General features: G+C 38.5%; 1 protein-coding gene across 1 annotated transcript in view; it reads right to left on the minus strand.

Annotated features, from left to right (window-relative positions):
- Positions 1 to 246: 246 nt before the first annotated feature.
- LOC114242386 (cyclin-dependent kinase-like 4) overlaps positions 247 to 23,800 on the minus strand; it is a 29,158-nt gene continuing 5,604 nt past the window's right edge. Inside the window, exons 2-16 of the mRNA XM_089737872.1 lie at positions 17,237 to 17,369; positions 16,278 to 16,418; positions 15,506 to 15,700; positions 14,236 to 14,405; positions 13,114 to 13,235; positions 11,776 to 11,944; positions 10,629 to 10,701; positions 9,982 to 10,056; positions 7,824 to 7,890; positions 7,068 to 7,147; positions 5,989 to 6,087; positions 4,134 to 4,183; positions 3,214 to 3,323; positions 2,219 to 2,301; positions 247 to 2,068 (exon numbers count right to left, since the gene is read on the minus strand). Of these exons, the coding sequence (XP_089593998.1) occupies positions 2,009 to 2,068; positions 2,219 to 2,301; positions 3,214 to 3,323; positions 4,134 to 4,183; positions 5,989 to 6,087; positions 7,068 to 7,147; positions 7,824 to 7,890; positions 9,982 to 10,056; positions 10,629 to 10,701; positions 11,776 to 11,944; positions 13,114 to 13,235; positions 14,236 to 14,405; positions 15,506 to 15,700; positions 16,278 to 16,418; positions 17,237 to 17,335 (1,593 nt within the window). The 5' untranslated portion in view covers positions 17,336 to 17,369 and the 3' untranslated portion in view covers positions 247 to 2,008. The remainder of the gene's footprint in view (positions 2,069 to 2,218; positions 2,302 to 3,213; positions 3,324 to 4,133; positions 4,184 to 5,988; positions 6,088 to 7,067; positions 7,148 to 7,823; positions 7,891 to 9,981; positions 10,057 to 10,628; positions 10,702 to 11,775; positions 11,945 to 13,113; positions 13,236 to 14,235; positions 14,406 to 15,505; positions 15,701 to 16,277; positions 16,419 to 17,236; positions 17,370 to 23,800) is intronic.

Below are 23,800 nucleotides of genomic sequence, written 5' to 3' on the forward strand. Positions count from 1 at the left end.
CTGGACGGTTCGCATATGTTTGATTCGGACCGCGGACCACAGTCGATTAGCGCAACGTCACTGATATCCGTGACACAACAAGAAATATGGATACTCAATGAGTTAATTGATTGCCAAACAAACGGACGTTGGAACAATGATGATGATGTTGGAATAGAAAACAAAAAATCGTATCCAAGCATGTAACCTCGGCACACCTCAATAAAATCGTAATTATTCATGGTAATTTCAATAAAACTAATAAGAGAATTTATAAATTATTTATTATAATTCCGTGTAAAAACGTACACTGTACAATATTTACAAACATTTATTCATCCACTCGACAATTCTAATAATAACAAACAATTCTACAAAAATTCATTCAACATTTAAAAATTTTTTGGCAATTTCAATAGCCAAGCGACCAAACTTTGTAACGTTTCCATAAAACAACGGAAATTAACGCGATCTCATTATATACATTTTTTGCATTACAAATGTACGTTGTTACTATTCAGTGTAGCGTTCTATGTTGAACGTTGTTAACATTATACAGGGTGTCCCAGAAAGTATGGATAATCTTAAAACACCACATAGTAGAGCCATTGGGGACAAAAAAAAATTCTCAGGTAGTACCCAAATTGCATATTTAAAAATAAAGTTGATATTTTGCATACTGCTGTGCATTTCTGGAATATACAACAGCTACAAATAAACGAAATCCATAGGCTTTTTGGTGTTATAATATTCTACATGGACTATACTAAGGAATACGCAGGAAATGGTATGAGTAGCTAGTGTAATCTATAATACTTACTATATAAATCTACAGTGGTTTTTACGGATGTTCGGTTATAACTACTGAACCATGCCTCCGATTGACTTGAAACTTGGTATCCATGTAGAAAATACATGTACTTAATGGATAGGCTAATATTTAAATGAGTGTTGGACTCCCTAATAATAATGACAATAAATAATAATGTTAATTTTAAATGCCCAGCAAAGCGGGTGAGTACGGCTAGTTTTTTATAAAAGATAATCTGAACTTAAAATTTTAATTATGAAATTTGTTATTTTTCTTTATTTTTAATTTTTATATTAATCTGGCCACTACCCAAGTTTTTTTTTTACTTTTAATTTTGATTCCCAATAGCTCTACTGGGACACCCTGGCCGTTTTCCTATTACAGCACAAGAACGCATTATGCGGCATAATGCTCAACTAAGCTTCAGCATAATTCGGCATTGTGCGTCACTGAGTCGCATTATACTCTGTAATTGGAAAACGGCCCCTGTCTATAATACGGTGAGTACGTTTCATTTAGAATCCCACGCGTGCGTTTGTAGTTGTACATTGTACATTTTGTCAGTCTGTCAAATGTATAATTGACATTTGACAATAATTGTACTATTGGCCGGTGTTGAGCACAGCTTTGTGGTGCTCGTTTTGTTATTTTTCCACCTTTTCAATTAAGCAAAATACAATGGATACACATCCTTTATTTAAACTGAAAATAATGATACACCGCTAGCCGTGTACTATTACTGAAAAAATTTATGGTGTGTCCTGGGAATTTGCGTAGGTCATGGAAAAAATATAAAAAATTTGAATGACAATAAATAATAATACATAAATATATATATATATATATATATATATGTAATAACAATAAAGATAATTATTTCCTTTACGGCGCCTTTAGAAAATATACACGTTTTTAGACAAGTTTAAACTAAGAGCAAATATATTTTAGGTTACTTTTAGTTTATCGTATTTTTAGTTGTAAAATTATGTACTTTTTGTATTTCTTACGCGTTATAATTTATAGTGAAAAAATCGAAACAAAATAGAGTAGCATTTTAGAAAGCAAATATTGTTTTAAAACTTGACAATAATAGGAGGCAAAAGCTTCTGTTGCACAGATCCCATAAAATAAATTACAAAAAAAAACGATGATAAAAGAACATTTTTAAAGGTTTAAAGACGGCAATTTGTAAAAAATCTTCTTGATCTTTATTGGCAGTCACATGTACGGTAGATTGGTTGGAGTTCGCGGGTTCACAACTAAATCGACACCATTACGCTGAGGGGCAAAACAAATCATCAAAAATAATATGTTGATAAGGCTAAATACGTAATATAAAATGAACGATCCTTCAAATATTTCATTTTAAATTAATGTCGAATGTAAACTTGAATTATTTAAAAAATATATATCAGCGATTTTACTCACCGCGTGCTCCCAGAGCTCGTAAGACTTAGAGGCGGCATGCGCAGGGTGCGGCTTCTTCACTTTTTTGACGGGACTGTTGCTTGCTGAAATGACTTACTAAATTTTATATACGTGTTATGGATAATTATGATCTAATCTGATTTTATGAACTCTTCCAATGCAATAGAAGACCTGGCAACTTCAATTGCTCCTTTCGTAAAGGTAGATTTCGTAAGGTAAACTAATTTCGTCAATACAACCTAAAATTATTGTTGTAGTAAATTATTTTATTTATTGTAAAAATTATATTAGTCGAGATTGTAGTTATTATTTTTATTTAATTCTAGTATAAATGAAATGTTAATGCAATGTAATGAAGTGTAATATGGATGCAAAATCTGAAGTAAATTAAATAAATAAAAACGTGGAGACATCGATTGCTTTTCTTATCAACTTTAAATAAAATACCTTATATGATATTGTAGTGCTTACAGTTCTTTCGTCCTTTTTTATTTCTCTATCTTATTCTAATAACTTTCAGCGCCTTTTTTAAAATTTACCCGGTTGCTACTGTAGCGACACCCTTATTTAGCAGATTTTAACGGACACTTTTTACACACAGAGACGGTTCTCCATACCTCTACCCTCCATAATTTATAGTTATTGCAGTTGTAAACAAGTTGAAGAGATATCTAATTAGAAGGCGTATATAATATTAGAATAAATTCAAATGCTCGTGTTATTTTTATCTTTTTTTTTATGCTTAAATGGGTGGACGAGCTCACAGCCCACTTGGTGTTAAGTGGTTTTTGGAGCCCATAGACATCTACAACGTAAATGCGCCACCCATCTTGAGATATAAGTTCTAAGGTCTCAAGTATAGTTACAACGACTGCCCCACCCTTCAAGCCGAAACGCTTTACAGCTTCACGACAGAAATAGGCAGGGTGGTGGTACCAACCCGGGTGGACTCACAATAGATCCTACCACCAGTAAAAATCTAAACTATAAATTACCTCCAGCGACGTACGGCAGAGAGATTTCAGGAGCGCATTTTTTGTTTGTTTTCTTGGCGAGGGCGCGACCTCTGAGGAGATCCTCGTCCATGATTAACTTATTGTTCACTCTGTACATCACAAATTATATGATTGAAACTGCTGTTACGCCATCATCTCGTATTTATGATTGCCATTACATTATCTTCGACGTTATATTATTTCAGTTGTCCGTGACCACGATAACACATTTTTTTTCCCTAGCTGGTAGCCTTAGGGGCCATTTGAGCTACTCGCGGACTCAGTGGAAGTTCAGTGTAATAGCAAGAGCAGTACTTGATTGAATCTAACACCGGAACTATAGAGTGCTCCAAACATTGAAAATAATATTACGACAAGAATAAACGCAGGATTAAATCGTAAAAGTAGATTTAATTACGATGACGTTTGAGGACGGCTCGTAAAAACCGAAAATAAATAAAAAAACATAGTAACGGTAATTGTTTTCTAAACTTGTTGGTTGTAGGTATGGTTTGCATTGGAAATTGATTGTTCCCAAACTTTTGAGCTATTCTGTAGATTACGTAATTAAATGTTTTGATTAATCGTCCAGTTAATAGTTTTTTCTCTCTTATATAATAACATAGCTACCCAGTGGCTTTGTTCATGAAATTAAGCACCACCTTTGAATTATCCTCGAAGTAATTAAATCACCTTTAGTGCTACGTAATTATTAAAATACAAGTGCTATGCTATATTTTATTATACGATTTAAATTCTACTTCTAAACGACCCATAAGTTGTCCGTTGCTCGATACGCAAAATACCGGTAATTTTTTTTAATTGTCTCCGACTACGTCATGATAGATTTTCCTAAATTTTTTTTCTTGTAAACCTGTTATTGTATTCCAACAAAAAAAAAAAAAATTGAAAGTACTGACTTTTTTATGTAGGGTGTCCTCGGATACGTGCTGACAGGCACCGGAAAGGTCTGTAATAAATACGAGTCATTTGGAAAATCACAACACCTAAGAAAGAAAAAATTCCTACCTATTTTAGAACATCGAGGGGTTATTCTAGATTCACCGAGCTAGTAGGTGAGCTCACGGGACTCAAGCCGGAAGTGTTACTAACACTGGCCCTAACAAGAGCAGTGCTTCGCAGAATTCACCACCGGATCGGAAACGCGACCCACTGAGAAGATCTGACGAGAAACTCAGTGGGCTAAGAACAGATGCAATTACATTTTCTTTTTATAGTCTTAAGTGTTGGACACTACTTACCTACATCTAGCTGATGTTAGTAACAGAAATCTATAGACATCACCATCTCAATACCGCCATTCAGCTTAAGACGTGAGGTCAATTTGAGTCGTGTACTGTAACCCTTCAAATCGGAAAGCAAAACTTCGCTTCCCCGAAAGAAACAGCCGATATAGTGCAGCTACTATTTCTTCTACCACCAATTGAATAAGCAAATTTATAAATTTTGTACAAATAAAAATGCAGAATTTGTTATTCCTACATCGTGAAAGTCGTTCGTGAACACATATAAAGCTCTTATTTCACTACGAAAATTGGTTTGGAGTGAAATAACTACTTGGAACGGATAGACCGGGCTTTTTATCCTTTAGGCCATGGCAAATTCGTATTTTTTTTCAAGTAAATTGTATGAAATTCTTATCTCAGTCCCGGATCGGTAGAGGACTGCATCCTGCCTATTTATGCCGCCAAGCATTCGATTGTTTCAACGTCACGTTTCAAAATTAGTGACGGCATTTATATCAACATGATTATTTCTCGCCCCCACAAAGATTCTCATCATTAGCGCCCCCGCAACTGAAGTTTCGAAGTCGTCGTGGCCTAAAGGATAAGACGTCCGGTGCATTCGTATCGAGCGATGCACCGGTGTTCGAATCTCGCTGGCGGGTACCAATTTTTCTAAGGAAATACGTACTCAACAAATGTTCACGATTGACTTCCACGGTGAAGGAATAACATCGTGCAATAAAAATCAAACCCGCAAAATTATAATTTGCGTAATTACTGGTGGTAGGACCTCTTGTGAGTCCGCACGGGTAGGTACCACCGCCCCGCCTATTTCTGCCGTGAAGCAGTAATGCGTTTCGGTTTGAAGGGCGGGGCAGCCGTTGTGACTATACTGAGATCTTAGAACTATATCTCAAGGTGTGTGGCGCATTTACGTTGTAGATGTCTATGGGCTCCAGTAACCACTTAACACCAGGTGGGCTGTGAGCTCGTCCACACATCTAAGCAATAAAAAAAATAAAAAAAACTGGTGTAGGGAGTTCAACACTCATATCCTATGCATTAAGTGCATGTATTTGCTACATGGATACCGAGTTTCAAGTAAATCGGATCTACGGTTCAGTAGCTATAACGGAGCATCCGTAAAAACCACTGTAGATTTATATAGTAGGTATTATAGATTACAGTAGCTATTCATACGATTTCCTGCGTATTCCTTAGTATAGTCCATGTAGAATATTATAACACCAAAAAGCCTATGGATTTCATTTGTTTGTAGCTGTTATAATAATATATTCCAGAAACGCACAGCAGTATGCAGAATATCAACTTTATTTTTAAATATGCAATTTGGGTACTACCTGAACTTTTTTAATATATGTCCGCAATGGCTCTACTATGAGGTGTTTTAAGATTATCCATACTTTCTAGGACACCGTTCTGTTTCTGTTTCTAAACTGTTTCTAGGACAGTATAGATATGGGCTCTGTTATGAACAGTATCTGGCAATAATATGAATGAGTTTTACCTGAAATGTCTCGTTGAGGGCGCGCGCTAGAGAGCGCGGCGGTGCGGGACGCGCCGGGGCTGGCAGTACCACACTCACAGACTCTTGCATTACCTGCAGCTAAAATAACGAGCCAATTGATCGAGTTAACATGCCTTAAGAACAAGAGAACCGAGTTTTTCGGCTTGAAGGGCGGGGCAGCCGTTGTAACTGTACTTGAGACCTTAGAACTTCATCTCAAGGTGGGTGGCGCATTTACGTTGTGGATGTCTATGGGCTCCAGTAAGCACTTAACACCAGGTGGGCTGTGAGCTCGTCCACCCATCCAAGCAATAAAAAAAAAGAGTAAATTAATGAATAGTTTTTTTTATTATGCACACAATATACATTACAAGCTAAAAAGATACACGATAAATAACAACAAGTAAAAAATCTGGCTTGTAATATAAGCCATTTTTTTGCGGATAGCCTTGAGAGGCTATTTCAGCTTTGCCCTAACATGTAGGTGAGCTCACGGGGTTCAAACCGGAGTGTTGCTAACACTGGCCCTAGCAAGAGCAGTGCTTCAAAGAATCTACCACCGGATCGGAAACGCGACTCACTGAGAAGATCCGACGCGAAACTCAGTGGGCTATGTCTATGGGAAGCGACGGGGTCGGCGAGGACGGTGACCGGTACTTGAGGTACCTAAAAGCACCGTTAGTGAATCGGGAGGATCCGTAATGACGTGATAAGTCATGTACGCACGAATAAACAAGACAAAAGTGCTGAGTTTGTACACAGCTTTAAGACAAAATCTATAGGTTTCTAAAAATTATATGGTGTTTCTCCTCCTGTTTCAATCTATTCCCAATAGAGCACAAATGGGACAACTGCAGTCTTATTTAGATTTACCCTTCAATTAGCATTATTGTATCATATTATAGGTTATACAAATAAAATATTGAAATCGCTTTAAAAACTTTATATTTGAAGAATTAATATTAACGAAAAAAGAGAAAACGCTTTGCAAGTGTCCAGTGACATAAAGGTAGTTTTTCAGCGCTTTACAGCTAATTATAACCGCGTTCCGCAGTAAGCGTGTAACTCGCTTTTCTTACCTCGTTCTCTAGATTCTGTGCATTCAAATTCTGTTGAGATTTCTTCTCGTTCGTCGATGTTTCCATTTGCGTATCTGGGTCTATTTAATGAGAAACGAAAATACCATTAGTCCGTTTTACTGCCGGTAGTAAATTATGTCTAATTCCTATGCGAACAAGCGCTGAATTCGATACATTCTTTGCTCAATCCTCGGACAGAATGGTTGTTAGAGCCAAAGATAATCAACTTAGTTCCTTTTTTTTCCTACCTAAGCTAATCGTCATGAGAGACCATATCAGCGTCACCGGGCGAGTAGGTGAGCTCACGGGGCTTAAACCTAACAGTTTTTTCGCAGAATCTACCACCGGATCGGAAACGCGACCCATTGAGAAGATCCGCGTAGCCGGCGAGAAACTCAGTGGGCTATTTAATTCCGTAACTGCAGTACGGCCGTTCCATACCTATCTGCATATTACATTGGTTATTTGAATTGTTATGATTTCACTTAATATCAACTATTGTCCGTGCTACCTCTAACTTAATAAAAAATATTGTTGAAATCAAATACCTTCAGCAAATCAAATGTAGTATGTATCGAAGCTATTTTTCTAATAATTTTCCACTTCTAATCGTCGAAAATACAATAAAATTATCGTATGAATTTTAATTACTAATGATCACGGACGAGAATATTTCAATTTAAGTATATACTAAAGCTAAACTTACTTCTAAAATACTTTCTGCGTGTATAAAAAAAATTTGTAATAAACACTCACTAGGCGTATAATTGTAGTCAATCAGAGATTCTCCCGCTGTACTGTCCGTACGTGACCTAGTATGATCCTGTTAGCATAGTAATGGTTACATTTAACTGGATTAATAATTGTCTTAAACTTTCACGTCTGTCTATATTACACGCATTATTCAACGAGTTCTTTTATATACATTTTAAGCTATTGCATAGCTTTTATCGCTGGTTAGGTTATCGACCGAATCAAGAAATTCCGTAACGAAAATAAAACCTAACACCCCCACTCCTCCTACCATGTAGCTCGCGTTCAACACATTCACACGTTGCGCTTGTGTTGTGAATAAGCATTTAGCGTGACGTCGCACTGCATGCGCATCATGAAAAGTCTGCCCATCTCTCTCTCGCGTGGTCTAGCTCATGAGTGTGAAGGGGACAGTTAATGTTTTGCTTTTGTTAATGTTTATAAATATAGCGTGGTCTTATTGTTTATTGTTTTAACATTAAATTATTATTGTCTAATTATAATTGCATAAGTTGATGAAAAATGCTATGCAATAGCTTTACCGCGGCAGTCTCCGAGTGCCACACGTGTTTTTTTATTGCCCTTGTAGACGTAGAGAGTAGTGTAGAGAGTCGAGCATACGGCATCTTCTTATTGTTCTTACAACGATTTTCAAATTTAATGAGTTCGGGATATTTCAATGTGCTCACGGGGTAGACTAGTGTAGAGTTTGCCTAGATTAGTCTTCTAGTATGTCCGCGAAAATTCTAGTAAGAATCCGTTGAATAATAGTTTGTGTATTATAGATAAGACGCGAAAGTTTACAGTTAAGACTGGTCTGCGAGTCTACACGTGGTCATGGCGATTGAAAAACTCCATAATATAAGGAACTCAAAAAATATAAAAATCGTGCTAAGAACCAGTTAGATAATAGTTTACGTTATGAATTAATAATATTTATACTATTCCAATTACGAAGTCCCATTTGACAGACGTCATTACTATGTTATTGTGTGTGTGACTTAATTGTATAACGATTTAGATTGATTGTGTATTTTTAAATGATGATTTATGACCATGAACAAAAAATGATTATTATCTCAAATCATGCGAAACTTGAAGAGTTACGTTCTAAGAAATGTCAAAAGGGACAGCGTAATTGGAATGGAGTATTATCATTTCTATTCAATGTATTTAATGACAGTTGGGCGATTGAAGCTGGGCGATGGAAAGGCGATTGCATGCAGCAGAGATGCGAATGTTGCGATGGATGTGTGAGATGTGTGACGAGAATGGATAGAATACGGAATGAATATTATGTTAGAGGAAGTCTGAAAGTGGCACCTGTGTCAGAGAAGCTGAGAAGTGCGCGTTTGGGATGGTAGGTGATGCGACGAAATGAAAACGAGGTTGGTAAAAGAATGTTAACTATGAATGTGGAAGGATATAGAGGAAGAGGTAGAACTAAGAAGAAATAGATGGATTGTGTGAAAGACGATATGGGTAAGAAGGGAGTGAGTGAAGAAATGGTATATGATAGAAGAGTATGGAAGGAGAAAACATGTTGCGCCGACCCCAGGTCAATAGGAGAAGGGCAGGATAATGATGTATTTAATGACAGTAGGGATTTTATGTATTCGCCCTTCATCACTTAAAGGTAGGAAGACAACCCTTATATATACGAATGCAACGGAAATTACATCTCCATTTATGTCAAAACGTTCAAATGTAGGTATATAAGAGATATTTTTATTGCTTAGAAGAAGAAGGGTGGAGGAGCTCAAGGAACTAGAGGGGTCTGGTTTTAAGTAGTTTCTAGAGCCCATGGACAGCAGCAACGCAGTCTCAGTAAGCTAATACAACGGCTGACCCACGCTTCAAACCGCAACGCAATTGCTTCACAGCAGAAATAGGCGTGGCAGTAGTTCTTATCCGTGCGGGCTCAGAAAATGCCCTACCACCACTAATTACGCAAAATGCAATTTTTGCGGGCTTCGTCTTTATTGCACGAACTATTCATCCACTCGTGAACACGCTTTAATTGTATTTGTATCTGACTGTGGGATTCAAACAGGTACAAATGCATCTTATCCTTTACGCCACGACGACTTTAATAAGTTTGTCAGCAAATTGTAAGCTTTGTTACTAATTTATGCTGGCAACGTTTTGAGATAAAACTTACCGGTATAACATTCAATGTCCATTGATGCCTTGGTTTCCCGAACACTCGTGCTGTGCTCTGCTGCGACGGCGGAGTCTGCGATGAAATAAACGAAAAAGAAAAACATGTATTATAAAAAAAAAAAAAATGTGACCGAATTGGTAAATTATGAGGCGTGGATAGAACAATTATTCATTACGTGACGACTTCTATCAGTCAAGTTGCGTTAAGGAACTCCGATCCAATTTTATGCTACTTACTATTTACTATTTTACTACTATAAAGTTTGTTATTTTTTAGACAAGAGCATCCGTTACCATTTAGGCGAGCCGTACACTCATATGCCTTCTCAGACAACAACATTCAACATCACTAAAAATAAATGAATTACGAATTAAATTCTAGGTAAGCTCGAACTAGTCGAAATCGACTTTATAAAAAGCTTATAGTAATTACAGTCTTGAGTTTGAAAATTAAAGATATTTGTGTCCCAATTACTACAACAACACATTCTGTGAATATAGCCGGTAGGTATAATAGCACGTAAATGATTTGTTGCTAAATAATTTTCATTAAGTTTTACAAACTTTCCGTTTATTGCTTTTTTTTTGTTCATATCAGCAATAAAATGAATGAATGAATAATTTTGAAAATAACATCACACATACGTCCGTTTGCTTCCCTAGTTTCTTCCTGAGTTCCGCGTTGAAATTATCCGCGAATCCGTCCAATGCGAAATACCTGTAATATATTCAAATAATTTTTCAGTTAATCCAGAATATCACTTGAATTATATTTTGTTAAGGCATTTAAACTATTATAAGATCAAACCTCACTCTGCCAAACGTTTAGTTACATTTGTATACACAGAAACTTCTTTAGGGCCATTTTAATGAAACGAAAAAGCGACACTAATAGAAACAAATAGACATCCTTCTTAGTCCTCCATTGCCACAAGAACTATTCAGTACTGAAACCTCGGTCATTACAAAAGAGACTAGAAAACCCACTCTTCTCCTAACTCCGAATATCAAGGTCGCATCGAGTGACGTATAATAATAATTAACCACACAACCACATCTCACTGAGTTTCTCGTCGGATCTTATCAGTGGGTCGCGTTTCCGATCCGATGGTAGATTCTGCGAAGCACTGCTTTTGCTAGAGCCAGTGCTAGCAACACTCCCGGTTTGAGCCCCGTGAGCTCACCTACACGTCAAGGCGAAGCTGAAATAGCGCCTCAAGGCTATCAGCTTAGGTAGGAAAAAAGTAACATTACTGTTTTTTTAAGGGATTTTATGACCTGGTAACTAAAACCTTTAGGTCAAGTCTTATTTTAATTTATATTCTTATTTTTATGAAAAATGATTATATGAAATGAAATGAAAGGAGATGAGATGATATGGTATGAAATATAATTTCAGTAAAATGGTGGTCATTTACTGAGACTTTTTCAGTGAACTTTTTGGAGGAACCCGAGAAGTCACGTTCAGCGGCTTTGTTTAACTTTCCCACATTTGTGCACTTTCACAGATACTATACAGTTAATAAACCACTGCTTAAACCTGAAGAAACACTAAATAGACAAAACAAAACAAACCGCCAAAAAGTCTAACATTACTGTAGTTCAAATCACGCATAGAAAAAAATTTTTTTTTTCCTATCTAATCTGATAGCCTTGAGAGGCTATTTCAGCGTAACCTTAGCTAGTAGGTGAGTTCACGGGGCTCAAGCCGGAGTGATGCTAACACTGACCCTAGCAAGAGCAGTGCTTCGCAGAATCTACCACCGGATCGGAAACGCGAGAAAAAACATACTTGTGCCTCAAGAGCGCTGCAGCAGTGGGTCTCGCCCTGGGCTCAGTCCGTAGACAGGCGGCTAGGAGGTCCCGCGCGGGGCCGACCCCGGGGAGCGTGCGGGCACTGCGGGGCGCCGCAGACGCCGTCAGTCGCGACACTATCTGCTGGTGACGAGGAGCTAACTTACCTGGAATATTTTGAAATAATTTTTATTCCATCCCATTTAAAATCTAATTTTTTCCACTCCAATTAACTCAAATTCAATCCAATACATAAAAAAAAAGAAACATGCAAATTGAAAATGGCTAATGACTAACGCAGGGATAAAAGTTGTCCCATAATAAAAAGGAACAGATAACCAGGAGGGAGGTTTTAGTCCGTAGGTCACTGAGACACTTTCTCAGTGGAGTCGGGCATGCCCATAGGCCTGGGCCCTTGGGTATCCATGAGGATTTCCTCCCACCCACGCGAATATAAAAAAAACTTATCTGGAACAAATCCCATTTTCTTTAAAACAAAAACATATCGGTAGGGGTAGGTACCACCACCACCACCCTGCCTATTTCTGCCGTGAAGCAGTAATGCGTTTCGGTTTGAAGGATGGGGCAGCCGTTGTAACTACACTGTGACAAGGGGGGTGGAGCATTTTCGTTGTAGATGTCTATGGGCTCCACTAACCACTTAACACCAGGTGGGCTGTGAGCCCGTCCAAACATCTAAGTAATAAAAAAAAATCCATGTCTGCTGATTCTAAATCGAATTTCACTTAGTAGTTAATTAGTAGAGGTCTTAAAGGGCTATAATCGCTCTGACAAATTCAAATTCTTTGGCCCAATTTCCCATGCTACCTTAGATTTTACTGGTCAATGGTGTAAGCCCACATCTGATTTTATAGTAAATGTATGCAAATTTTAGTTTGCTGAACCGATTATTTTGTTCTCAAGTAGGTATTTGATGAGCATATTATTGCCGTAAATTGGTTTTGTTCTTCACACACATAGCTCCCTTTTGATGTCCATTGCTCCTTGCTTTTTACTGAAATAAAAGTCTACGGTATCTTCATTTACCCTTTTTTTTTTTTATTGCCTTTGTAGGCAGACGAGCATACGGCCCACCTGATGGTGAGTGGTTACCGTCGCCCATGGACTTCAGCAATGCCAAGGGCAGAGCCAAGCCGCTGCCTACAAACTGCTACCTGCTCTCTGCTACTCTGGAATTAAACAGTATCCAAAGTGAGTAGGCAGACAGCCTACAGTAATTCCAGAGTGATTATAAATTATAATATGGAAACATATGGACAGTGTAATATAAAATACCGCTAAGAATAGTTTTGACAAAAATCGTTATCATTCTTACCTACAGTCTTTATTATAAGGGCTAATTGATCTATGTCGGAGTCTCCAGGGAACAGAGGGTCTCCCGTCAACATCTCCGCGAACAGACAGCCCAGTGCCCAAACATCTACCTCTGGACCGTATCTGATGCAACAAAAAGGGATATTTTGAAATTTATCTAAATTCAATTACATCGTCCTTGCGTTAACCCTCAATGCTGAGGGTCGTGCCTATGGGGCTTTCTTGGGAAAATACACATGGTGGGGTCCCGCGTCCTTCCACGGTAGTGCTTTTGGATTTAGTTGTTCGAGACCGCTGAAGCTTTATTTTGGGATCCGGCTAATTAACCGCCACCAGACATTCGCCGTTGACTGTTTTACGGTGGAAAAGTCGAACTCCAAGTCAACCCTCCTCTTTTCTCATTCGGGCTTATTATTCAATTAACAATTACCAAAAATCAATATATTTTGTCATAATACCCGATAATAATTGCTTCACTGATTTGTACTGTCATTTGTTATTTAGTTATTATAGTACTATTTGGACTAAAAAAAGTTTGCCGAATGTGATTGGCTCAAGTTGGAATTTTTTTCTGTACTTATATCTAGTTTGCATTCAGCGAGACACCCTTGACACGAGTAAATACCACCACCTATTTATGCCGTGAAGCAGTGATATAGTTAGGTTTGAAGGGTGGAGCAGCCGTTGTACTAGCCTATAAAATTGAGAACTCATGTCTCAAGGTGGGTAGCGGCATTCACATTGCTCATGTCTATGGGCTCCAGTAACCAATAAAAAAACAGTAAGCAATAAAAAAATTACATATACATTTACAAGACGAAAATAAACACAAAACACATTGTATTTATTCTTGACAAATACAGTGATTAATTAAAATCTGGTACCAAATTGGGTTCAGTGGAACATTAATCAGGACCAAGATTAATAAGACTACAAAGATTTTGATATATGAAAATTCTGTAACAAATTTAGACGTAGAGTCGTTTTCAAAGATTTCACCAATATTTCAATCCACTAACTAACGTCTCGTTCACCGGGATTTTTCGAGGCTCATTCTCCATATTAAAATTACTTTTCATGTTAACAAATCTGATCCTATCCGTCTGAACCAAAAAATTAGTACCTGTGCTCCGCGACCAATAATTCAGGAGCCCTGTACCACCTCGTCGCCACGTACTCCGTGTAAGGCTCGCCGGGAGCGGCCAGAGTCCTCGCGAATCCCAAGTCACAGAGCTTCACGATACCAGCGTTTGACACTAGTACGTTCTCCGGTTTCACGTCGCGATGTATTATCTGGAAATGGATTAATATTAGACATTGATTAACAGAGTATAAATTATTAACTCTGTCTTTTTATTACATTTAATTGAATTATTATTGAAATACAATGGAAAAAGAAAACGGAATGAATATGTTAGAAGAAGTCTGAAAGTGGCACATGTGACAAAAAAGTTGAGAAGTGCGCGTTTGGGATGGTATGGACATGTGATGAGACGAAATCAAAATGAGGTTGGTAAGAGAGTGTTATCCATAAATGTGGAAGGCTATAGAGGAAGAGGTAGACCTAAGAAGAAATGGATGGATTGCGTGAAAGACGATATGTGTAAGAGGGTAGTGAGCGAAGAAATGGTGTAAGTAAGATAGTGTGATAGGAGCATGGAGGGAGAAAACACGTTGCGCCAACTCCAGGAGGTGAGAAGGACAGGAGAATGATGATGATGATGATGATATGAATTATATTGACAGCATTAGTTTATTAGGTCGTCAAATCAGTGTTCGGTACTTTGTTCACAATAACAAAATTAGCTGACGTACCTACTGATAATGTTTTTCTGCCAACTTCTGAACATACGTATTGTAGGGAAATGTTTTAGGATCTAAATGTGAAAAAAGTGATATAGTATATTTAAATATAGTTATCTATGTATCTGTGCTTATGAATTTTAAGATAGCCCAAAAGGGAATTGTGATACCTAGCAAGAGTGATAGGGTTAGTGTTAACAACTTCTTCAGGCTTGAGCCCCGTGAGCTCACCTACTCGTTCTGTGAATTTAGCATAACTCCTCGAGGTTATTAGAATAGGTAGGAAAAATACAAATATATGCTGCGTTATTTACTTTATTCTACATCATATACTGAACTCATTGAACTCTTCGGTCGCCTCGAGCTTGAAATCAGGGAGGTCGTCTCGTACAAGGGCTGGAGTAAGGCGTAATACCTTCAGCCCCAAGCTAGGTCAAGCTCTTTTTGAGCAAACAAGACGCTTACACCTGGGCGGAGGAGCATACTGCAAGCGTATGCTCTATGCCCCTTGTGGCTAGCATATTAGTGGCAGACCATCTTCCGGCTTGCTCCCATAAACACGGTACACGTAACTACAACTAGGTACTAACGGAATTCTGATGGCAATAATCAATTCCCTTCAGCAATTGGTATAGGTGTTTCTTCGCTGTGTCCTCCCCGAGGCCTCCTTGTGAAGCTTCAAGCTCGTCCAGCAGCGTATGATCCAAGTACTCGAAGACCAGGTAAAACCTTCGCTTTCGGCGGAACACCTCAATCATATTCACCAGATGATCGTGACGCAGTTTCTGCCCATTGAAAAAGTTGCATTGCTCAGTTTCGTATAACGCATTCCATGAGCTCTAAAAGCGCCTATTTTATTTTCAGTACTAGTCTCTAACATCAAACAGGTACTTCAGATGAAAGAATCAGAAAATTAAATATTATCTACCCGGTAATAAGGTAGCCAATAATTAAACAAAAGAAACTGCACCTAAACTTTACACAATGTAGTTGAGGGCATCTTCATTACCGGCTTTTTACCGGTGACGTCATTTGTCGTCAACAAGTATGACCAGCTAACCAAACCGTGGGCCAAAAGTAGAAGAACTATAATTAATAGAAAAGTGTCATAGTCACAGATTTCCCCCTCAATGATAAAGTCCGCTTTGATTTTAACATGTCATTTAAAAACTGACACGGATGGGTACCAGGAGCGCGGGGCGTCCTCCAACCAGGTGGACCGACGACTTAGTGCTCACGACGGGAAGTCGTTGGATGCTGAAGGCGGAGGACCGCATTATGTGGAAGGCATTGGGGAAGGCCTACGTCCAGCAGTGGGCAGATAAGGGCTGATGATGATGATGATTTAAAAATACTGCTCACTTTCAACATGCGGATCTCTCGTAATGCCATTTTCCTGACCGCAGCATCGTCTTCGGTCTCAAGGAACTTCTTGATGGCGACCAGCTGACCCGTGTCGCGGCGACGGCACTTCAGCACCACGCCGTATGAACCCTCGCCGACCTACCCATAAATTCGATTACTTGCGTAGGGCAAAGGTGACCCTACATGAAAAAATCTGAGGAGAAATATACTTTTTTCATCGGTTTTCGCGAGTCTTAGATATAACTTAAGCTATTGTTACGTTACGGTCAGTTTTCTCTAAATGTTCGGTTAATCTGTAAAGCATTCTCAACAGAGATACTATACTGACAGTAAAATATACGAGATTCAATACATAAAGTAGCTTTAATTGGAAGACATTTGAATAAACTTTTTGTTGCTCTTTATGCGTGTTTGAACGCAAGATCATGAGCCTGCAGGCATTAGATGCTGTCACAAGGTTCTCCAAATTAACATGGTCTTTCTGATATTAAGTAATAACTACAACTAACTAACCTAGCACATCGTCAGCATTCACTTTCTTGTTGCATTACCAACCAATTGTCCAGATATGAGATCGAATTTTAAATGAAACTAATTCATTTAAAAATGGTGTAGCATAGTCTACATCAGGGGCTCCCAAACTTATTTTGTCTACTGTCCACTTTGAGAATAAGTTATTTTTAGCGCCCCCCCCCCCTTTTTCACCTGCTTAAAACCACTATAGCAAGAGCTCATTCGGTGTCTAAGAGTCCTCCTAGATGAAATAAAAAATCGCCTCCCAAGCTTCTACACATCGCCCCTAATTTATCTTACCGCCCCTCTTTAGGCCTGCAGCACCACAAGGGGCCGTTATCGCCCACTTTGGGAAAGGCTGGTCTACATTAATCAATTTCATAATCATTAGTACAGTTGTACAGTCTATCTACACTATGCAGTATTCAGTTTTACACACTGACCACGGATAGCTGCTCGTATTTATCCATGGCGCGACTGCTAGGCGTCGACGGTGATAACGCCGAGCAACGGTCCACTCTCTGCTGCATCCCCGCTGACATACCAGGGAGACATTTTCAAATGTCAAAACGGCAACTGGAATTAATAAGAACATAATACTGTTACGCGCTGGGGTTCGGGATAAATGAAATTCGACCGAATTACAAGTTAACCCGTATTCAACACTTTAAAAACTTAAAACACTTTAAAATTCTCAATTCGCTTCTTCCGCTTTGCTTCAGGTGATCCGTTAGCTGTTTCGCTTCGAGTCGTTCCGATTACTAACTGACTGCGTGCCAGCATATCTGCAACGCTTTTATAGTCGAGACGAAATCCCTAGAATCGTCGAGAATATTCCATAAAAATCGAGTATTGTGTTTTCTTTATCTGACAATAGATGGCGTTGTACTTCTCGAGCGTTCTAGATGCTACTAGATCCTTCTATATTCGCTCGACTATTCGACGATAGATGGCGTTACTCTTACCGGCGTAACAATACAAAACCATACTACGCAGGAGTCAAATTAATCTCGTTTCAAGGTTCGGCATAATATTAGGCGAGGTGTTTACCTCTCTGCGTGAAAGAAAGAAAATGACAAATAAAACTATTAGTTGAAACAAAAATCCCGATTGGATTAAAAATATAAATTAAAAAGCTGAAAGCATGGGTCATAATATCATAGACTAACGAATTATATTACAACACAATTTAAGCGGTAGCTGAATGGTGATTGACAAATTAAAGAGCGGGACGGCTAACGTGGTATGTACATGTGATGCGTAGAGAGGGGATGCATGTGACTAGGAGATGCATGGAAATAGTTTTTTTTTTCCACAGGAGAAAATCGCCGGATCCCCACCCGCACGGCAGGTGAGGTATGTGGGTGTCGAACCTCACTAAAAACTCCTGCCGCTCACAGCCGGCGCCCTACCCCGGACCGGGCGGGAACCCAGTCGGAGCTATTGAGACGGCGAGACAGGGTTTACGCAGAGCACATTACGTCCAACCCACCGTCCCCCAGACGCCGGACCGGCGGCCGCCAGCAGCATGACCGCCGGTTCCCTCGGTCGACGGGCCAAGATCCCGATTGATAGCGCCGCGCTACACCTTCCCCCGGAGCGGTCGGGGGAACGCGACCTACCACGCCGCCCCACGCTCAGGCTCCTCCCCGCACAAAGCGGGTGGAGCCCGAAGCCCTTAGGGGGCCAGGTTACGAACGGGACCCCGGTCCCGGCCCCCGCATGGAAATGGTAGTGTAAGGTAGAGGGGGAAGAGGTCGACCGAAGAAGACATGGATGGAGAGTGTGAATGACGATATGAGAGAGAGGCGTGAGTGTTGAGATGACGGCTGATAGAAGGGAATGGTATAGAAAAATTCGCTGTGCCGACCCCATCTAGTGGGATAACGTGGAGAAAAAGAAGAAGATAATTTAAATGGTAGCAAAGGTGTTGTTTAAATACACACAAACATGTTTGCTTTACTTCTTTGCTAGCCTCCAATTTAGGAAATATACAAAAGGAATTAGTTCTATACAAGATGCAAATCTTAAATACGATTATCTTTTCCCTAACTAGAATTAATATCACTTCAACTGTCAGTGTAAATAAATAATTGTAAATAGACATGGTTTAACAAAACAGACTTCTAATAGAAAAAAAGATATTCCAAAACAAATTAATATACACTAAAAGCAATAATCATCGAAATCGGTTGGCGTGATATTGAGTTATTGAGTTATTCATCTATTTGTCGCGCACGTACTTAACGCAAATTTAAGACTTATATGGTTTTCTCATGGATACCATTATCAGAACTGGACTAAATGAGACCACACGGGAAGCGCCAGCTTTCTAATAAAAAAAGAATCATCAAAATCGATTCACCCAGTCAAAAGTTATGAGGTAACAAACATTAAAAAAAACATAGTCGAATTGAGAACCTCTTCCTTTTTTGAAGTCGGTTAAAAAAACGGTAATTATTATGAATACTGTTACTTTTTGCAGACATTCATATTGATCGCACACATAAGACGAATCTAATAACACTATCAATATTAAAAGCCGTCAATTCTTTAGATCAGCTTTAGACTCATTACTCAATGCAAATGGTAGTCATCAATGTCAACCATCACAAATAGAAATTCCCCGCCGTGTCCAAGATTTACTGAAATGTCCAGTTTTATTTAAATCTATTTGCTATTATATAAAAAACACGGTTGAGAAAATTTAAAGCTCATCTTTGTTTTAAATAATTTGATTGTATTTAATGTTAAGTTAGTATAGTTATTTGTGTAAGATATTTTGTTATACCTTTATTTTAAAGTGCCAATGGACTTCGTATCCGGCTAATAAATAAATAAAAAATAAAAAAATAAAAATAAAAGCCGTCATTTTTAGACGTCACATTGAAGCTTGAAAATAGTAGCCTCCTAGTGCCTTTTATTGCACTAAATATGTGGAGGAGCTCCAAACGACCTGGAGTTTCTTTATGCTATGAGGCACATCAATGACACACACACACACACAAAAATATCAAAACAAATTGATAGTATTTCATTCACACACGACTGCACGTTTATATGTTCATACGAGGCGGCACTGAAAATTTCGGGAATTAACGAAGTGACACAACATTACTATTTAAAAATGTATTTATTGCCTTTTGAAGTATTCTCCGCGAAATTTGATACATTTTTCCATACGATGGAACCAATCATTGAAGCAACGATTCCATTCGGAAGTTGGGGTCTCCAAAATGGCCGTTCTTCAGGTGATGAAAATCTCTGTCCACGCAATTTATTCTTTATTTTAGGGAAAGTATAGAAATCATTAGGGCTTAGGTCGGGGCTGTACGGCGGATGGTCTAATAATTCTATGTTTTCTTGCTCTAAAAACTCTTTTGTTCTGTGCGCGGTGTGAGAACTCGCATTGTCGTGATGGAGGATGATGCGGCGGTTGCAGTTCTCTTTACGGAGTTCAGAAACGACCTGTGGCAAACAAATGCTAGCATACCATTCTGCATTAACCGTTCTTTGTCCCTCAAGAGGAATAGTCGTAACATGGCCGGTTTTGGAGACAAACGTGGCCACCATTTTTTTGCAACACTCCGTGAACAAACAATTTTTGTTGGCTTTAACTCATTTTCGAACACCCAAACTCGTGACTGGTATTTTGTTTCGGGTTCGTACGCGTATATCCAGGATTCGTCACCTGATACAATGTTGTATACAGCATTTGAGGACCTTGCGTGGAATCTTTCGAGAGTTCTGACGCACCAAGTAACGCGAGCCGCTTTTTGCTCTTCACAGAGCGAATGCGGTATCCATCGGGAAAACAACTTTTTTACACCTAATTGTTCATGCAAGATTATTTGTATTTGACTCATGCCAATGTTTAATGTTGCCTGAATTTCGCGGTATGTCACATGTCGATCTTCCTCAATCAGCTTACGCACAGCATCAACGTTTTCTTGGGTGACTGCAGTTTTTGGACGACCTTGACGGGGATCATCACTGAGCTTGACACGTCCACGTTGAAACTCAGCAAACCAGCGATAAATTGTGGTTTTGGATGGGGCTTCATCACCAAATGCAGAAATCATCCGGTCAACACACTGTTTTTGTGTTAAACCACTTCGAAAGTCATAATAAATCATCGCTCTTGAATTTTCTCGAGTCAATTCCATTTTCTCAACGACTAAACAAGTTTGACAAAACCTCGTGACAAGACCGAGAATCTTTTTTTAAATAAATAAATGGTATTCGATTTTTAAAACCAAGGAGTTTTCAATTAAAAAGATTTTAATATGACAGGAACAGTGGAAATATTCCATTCCCGATACTTTTAGTGCAGCCTAGTATAAATGTCACCATCCACCTTGCTGAATGAGGTCTAAGTCTCTAACAACAACAACTGTTCCATCTACCCCTCAAACTTACAATTGCTAATTCCCCATGTCTTTAAGCTGGTTGTTTAAATTCATAACCCAAAAAAAAAAACAACCCGTTTTCACAACATCATATTTGTTAGAAAACATAAGTAGACCCGCAAGTAGAACAAACCTCCTTAGATATTCTCCTTTATCAAAGATTTGTAGTGAATATAACCAAATATGTGCATTAATTGACGGCATTGACATTTTTAACGACACGTGTCCTGGTCTCAAAAATAAACTAGTATCCAAGTTCCTTTGTTTATTATTGATGAGAGAATGTTAAGTAGTTAACTCTTGTTTTCATGTTATTTTCAAATATACTTCTTTTTGTCGTACTGTTCATCATCATCATTCTTTCCTATTACCCTCTGCTGGGGTGTAGGGCTCGAATCAAATTTTTCCATTTATATCGGTCTTGGGCAGTCTGTTCTAGCTCCTCCCACGTCATGCCCAAGACCCCCAGCTCCTGCTCCACCGAGCGATGCCAAGTTGTTCTGGGGCGGCCTCTCTTCCTTTTGCCAGACACTTTCCAGGTCAGTGCTCTCTTTGATAGATGGGTATCGGGCTTTCTCAAAGTGTGACCAATCCAATGCCACTTCCGCGTAAGGATCTCCTTCTCCATTGGTGTCTGCTTAGTGATCCTCCACAGCTCGTACTGTTAACATATAAATTTAGCCTATTTTTCCGCTGTTTGTAAAATTGCTACATTGTAACATTGTAAAATTGTAACATGTCATAGTTTGTTATAAGAGATTGCTGTACATGCCTGTAACTGGCTTACATACCAGTACTTAATTATATACATGTTAATTTTAAGCTTGAATGTTTTGTGTGTATTGCTGTTGGTGTGTCTAAATAAATAAATAGATAAAAACACACCACTGTAGTACACGAGATACCATATAATTTATAGACTAAATGACAAGACTTTGTGAAACGTACCTACAAAATGAATACGTTGAATTTTCCAATGAACAACCTAATGCTTAAAAATTAACAACCGATTCTTCTTCGTGTGGTACAATTTTGAAACGAAGAAAACTAAAAACCTAATTTATTAACATTTTAATACTAAATGCGGTTAATTGGATAAACAAAATTTACAGTTGGTTTGCATGAATGTAATTTACAGTTTCACAATTTTGCATTAAGTATACAGTTTTGGTGGTACCTTGAAAGGGAACTAACTCTCTATGTCTTTCTCATGAAAAGAGTCTTCAAATAGAATTAGTATGACTACTGGTGGTAGGACGTCTTGTGAGTTAACACGGGTAAGTACCACCACCCTGCCTATTTGTGCCGTGAAGCAGTAATGCGTTTCGGTTTGAAGAGTGGAGCAGCCCTTGTACTGCAAAAGCTGAGGGCTTAGAAATCATGTTTTAAGGTCAGCTGCGGCATTTACGTTATAGTCGTCTATGGGCTCTGGTAACCACTTAACACCAGGGTGCCCGTGAGCTATTCACCCAACTAAGCAATAAAAAAAATCATGGTATTATATCATATCAAAAAACATTTTAAATGTATTCTTTCTTTTGTCTATGTTTTGATTCATTTGTTTGTCTAATCGAATAAATCTGATATTGAAATATCTGTGTATCGTTTTTCACTTGCACCGCGTTAACGGTACGGAGTGTGATAGTTCTCACAATAGAAATAAAACGAGTAATTACACACGATTTCATCGTAGGTACAACGGAACGACTATGACTCAAAAGTAGAATTTACAGAAATCAGTATAATACTGAATTAGTACTATATTTTCACTGTTTATCTATATATTTAATACGTGAAGCAAAAACTTTGTATCCCTTTTTACGAAAATGGCCGGATGGAGGAGTATGAAATTTCCCACACTTATAGAGAATATAGAGAAGGAGTGCAGAATATTAATATTTTTTTAAATAATGCATAAAAAATAAATCAAACCAATAAAGAAGATATTACACACATTAACAGGTATTTGAAACACACACGCAAGCATACTATTTGCTTATTGTCAGACTTTTCTTACTGCTTAAAGTCTGTGGTCAAATTGAGAATAGATTAAATATTGTTGGTCTTTATTTATATTTGTCTAAAGTGTAGTCTTGGCGAAATCTATGATTGCAGAAGTATAATAGTCTTTTACAATAGGATCAAAATCAAATGGTAACCGGAGTCAATCGATATCAACAATGTAAAACCCGACACCCAAATAGGGATAAGAGCTCTAAATCTTAGTTTGTACAACCGCTGCCCCAACTGAAACGCATTGTTACTCACAAGAAGCCCTAACAAGAGTATAAAGCTATATAAATCTGGTTTGTTTTATCAAGAAGATAACATATACCTTTACTGGTGGTAGGACCTCTTGTGAGTCCGCGCGGGTAGGTACCACCACCCTGCCTATTTCTGCCGTGAAGCAGTAAAGCGTTTCGGTTTGAAGGGTGAGGCAGCCGTTGTAACTATACTGAGACCTTAGAACTTCTATCTCAAGGTGTGTGGCGCATTTACGTTGTAGATGTCTATGGGTTCCAGTAACCACTTAACACCGGGTGGGCTGTGAGCTCGTCCACACATATAGGCAATAAAAAAAAACAAAAAATATTTGGA

The sequence above is a fragment of the Bombyx mandarina genome, chromosome 03, assembly GCF_030267445.1.
Source record: "Bombyx mandarina strain Sakado chromosome 03, ASM3026744v2".
NCBI classification, from domain to species: Eukaryota; Metazoa; Arthropoda; class Insecta; order Lepidoptera; family Bombycidae; genus Bombyx; species Bombyx mandarina.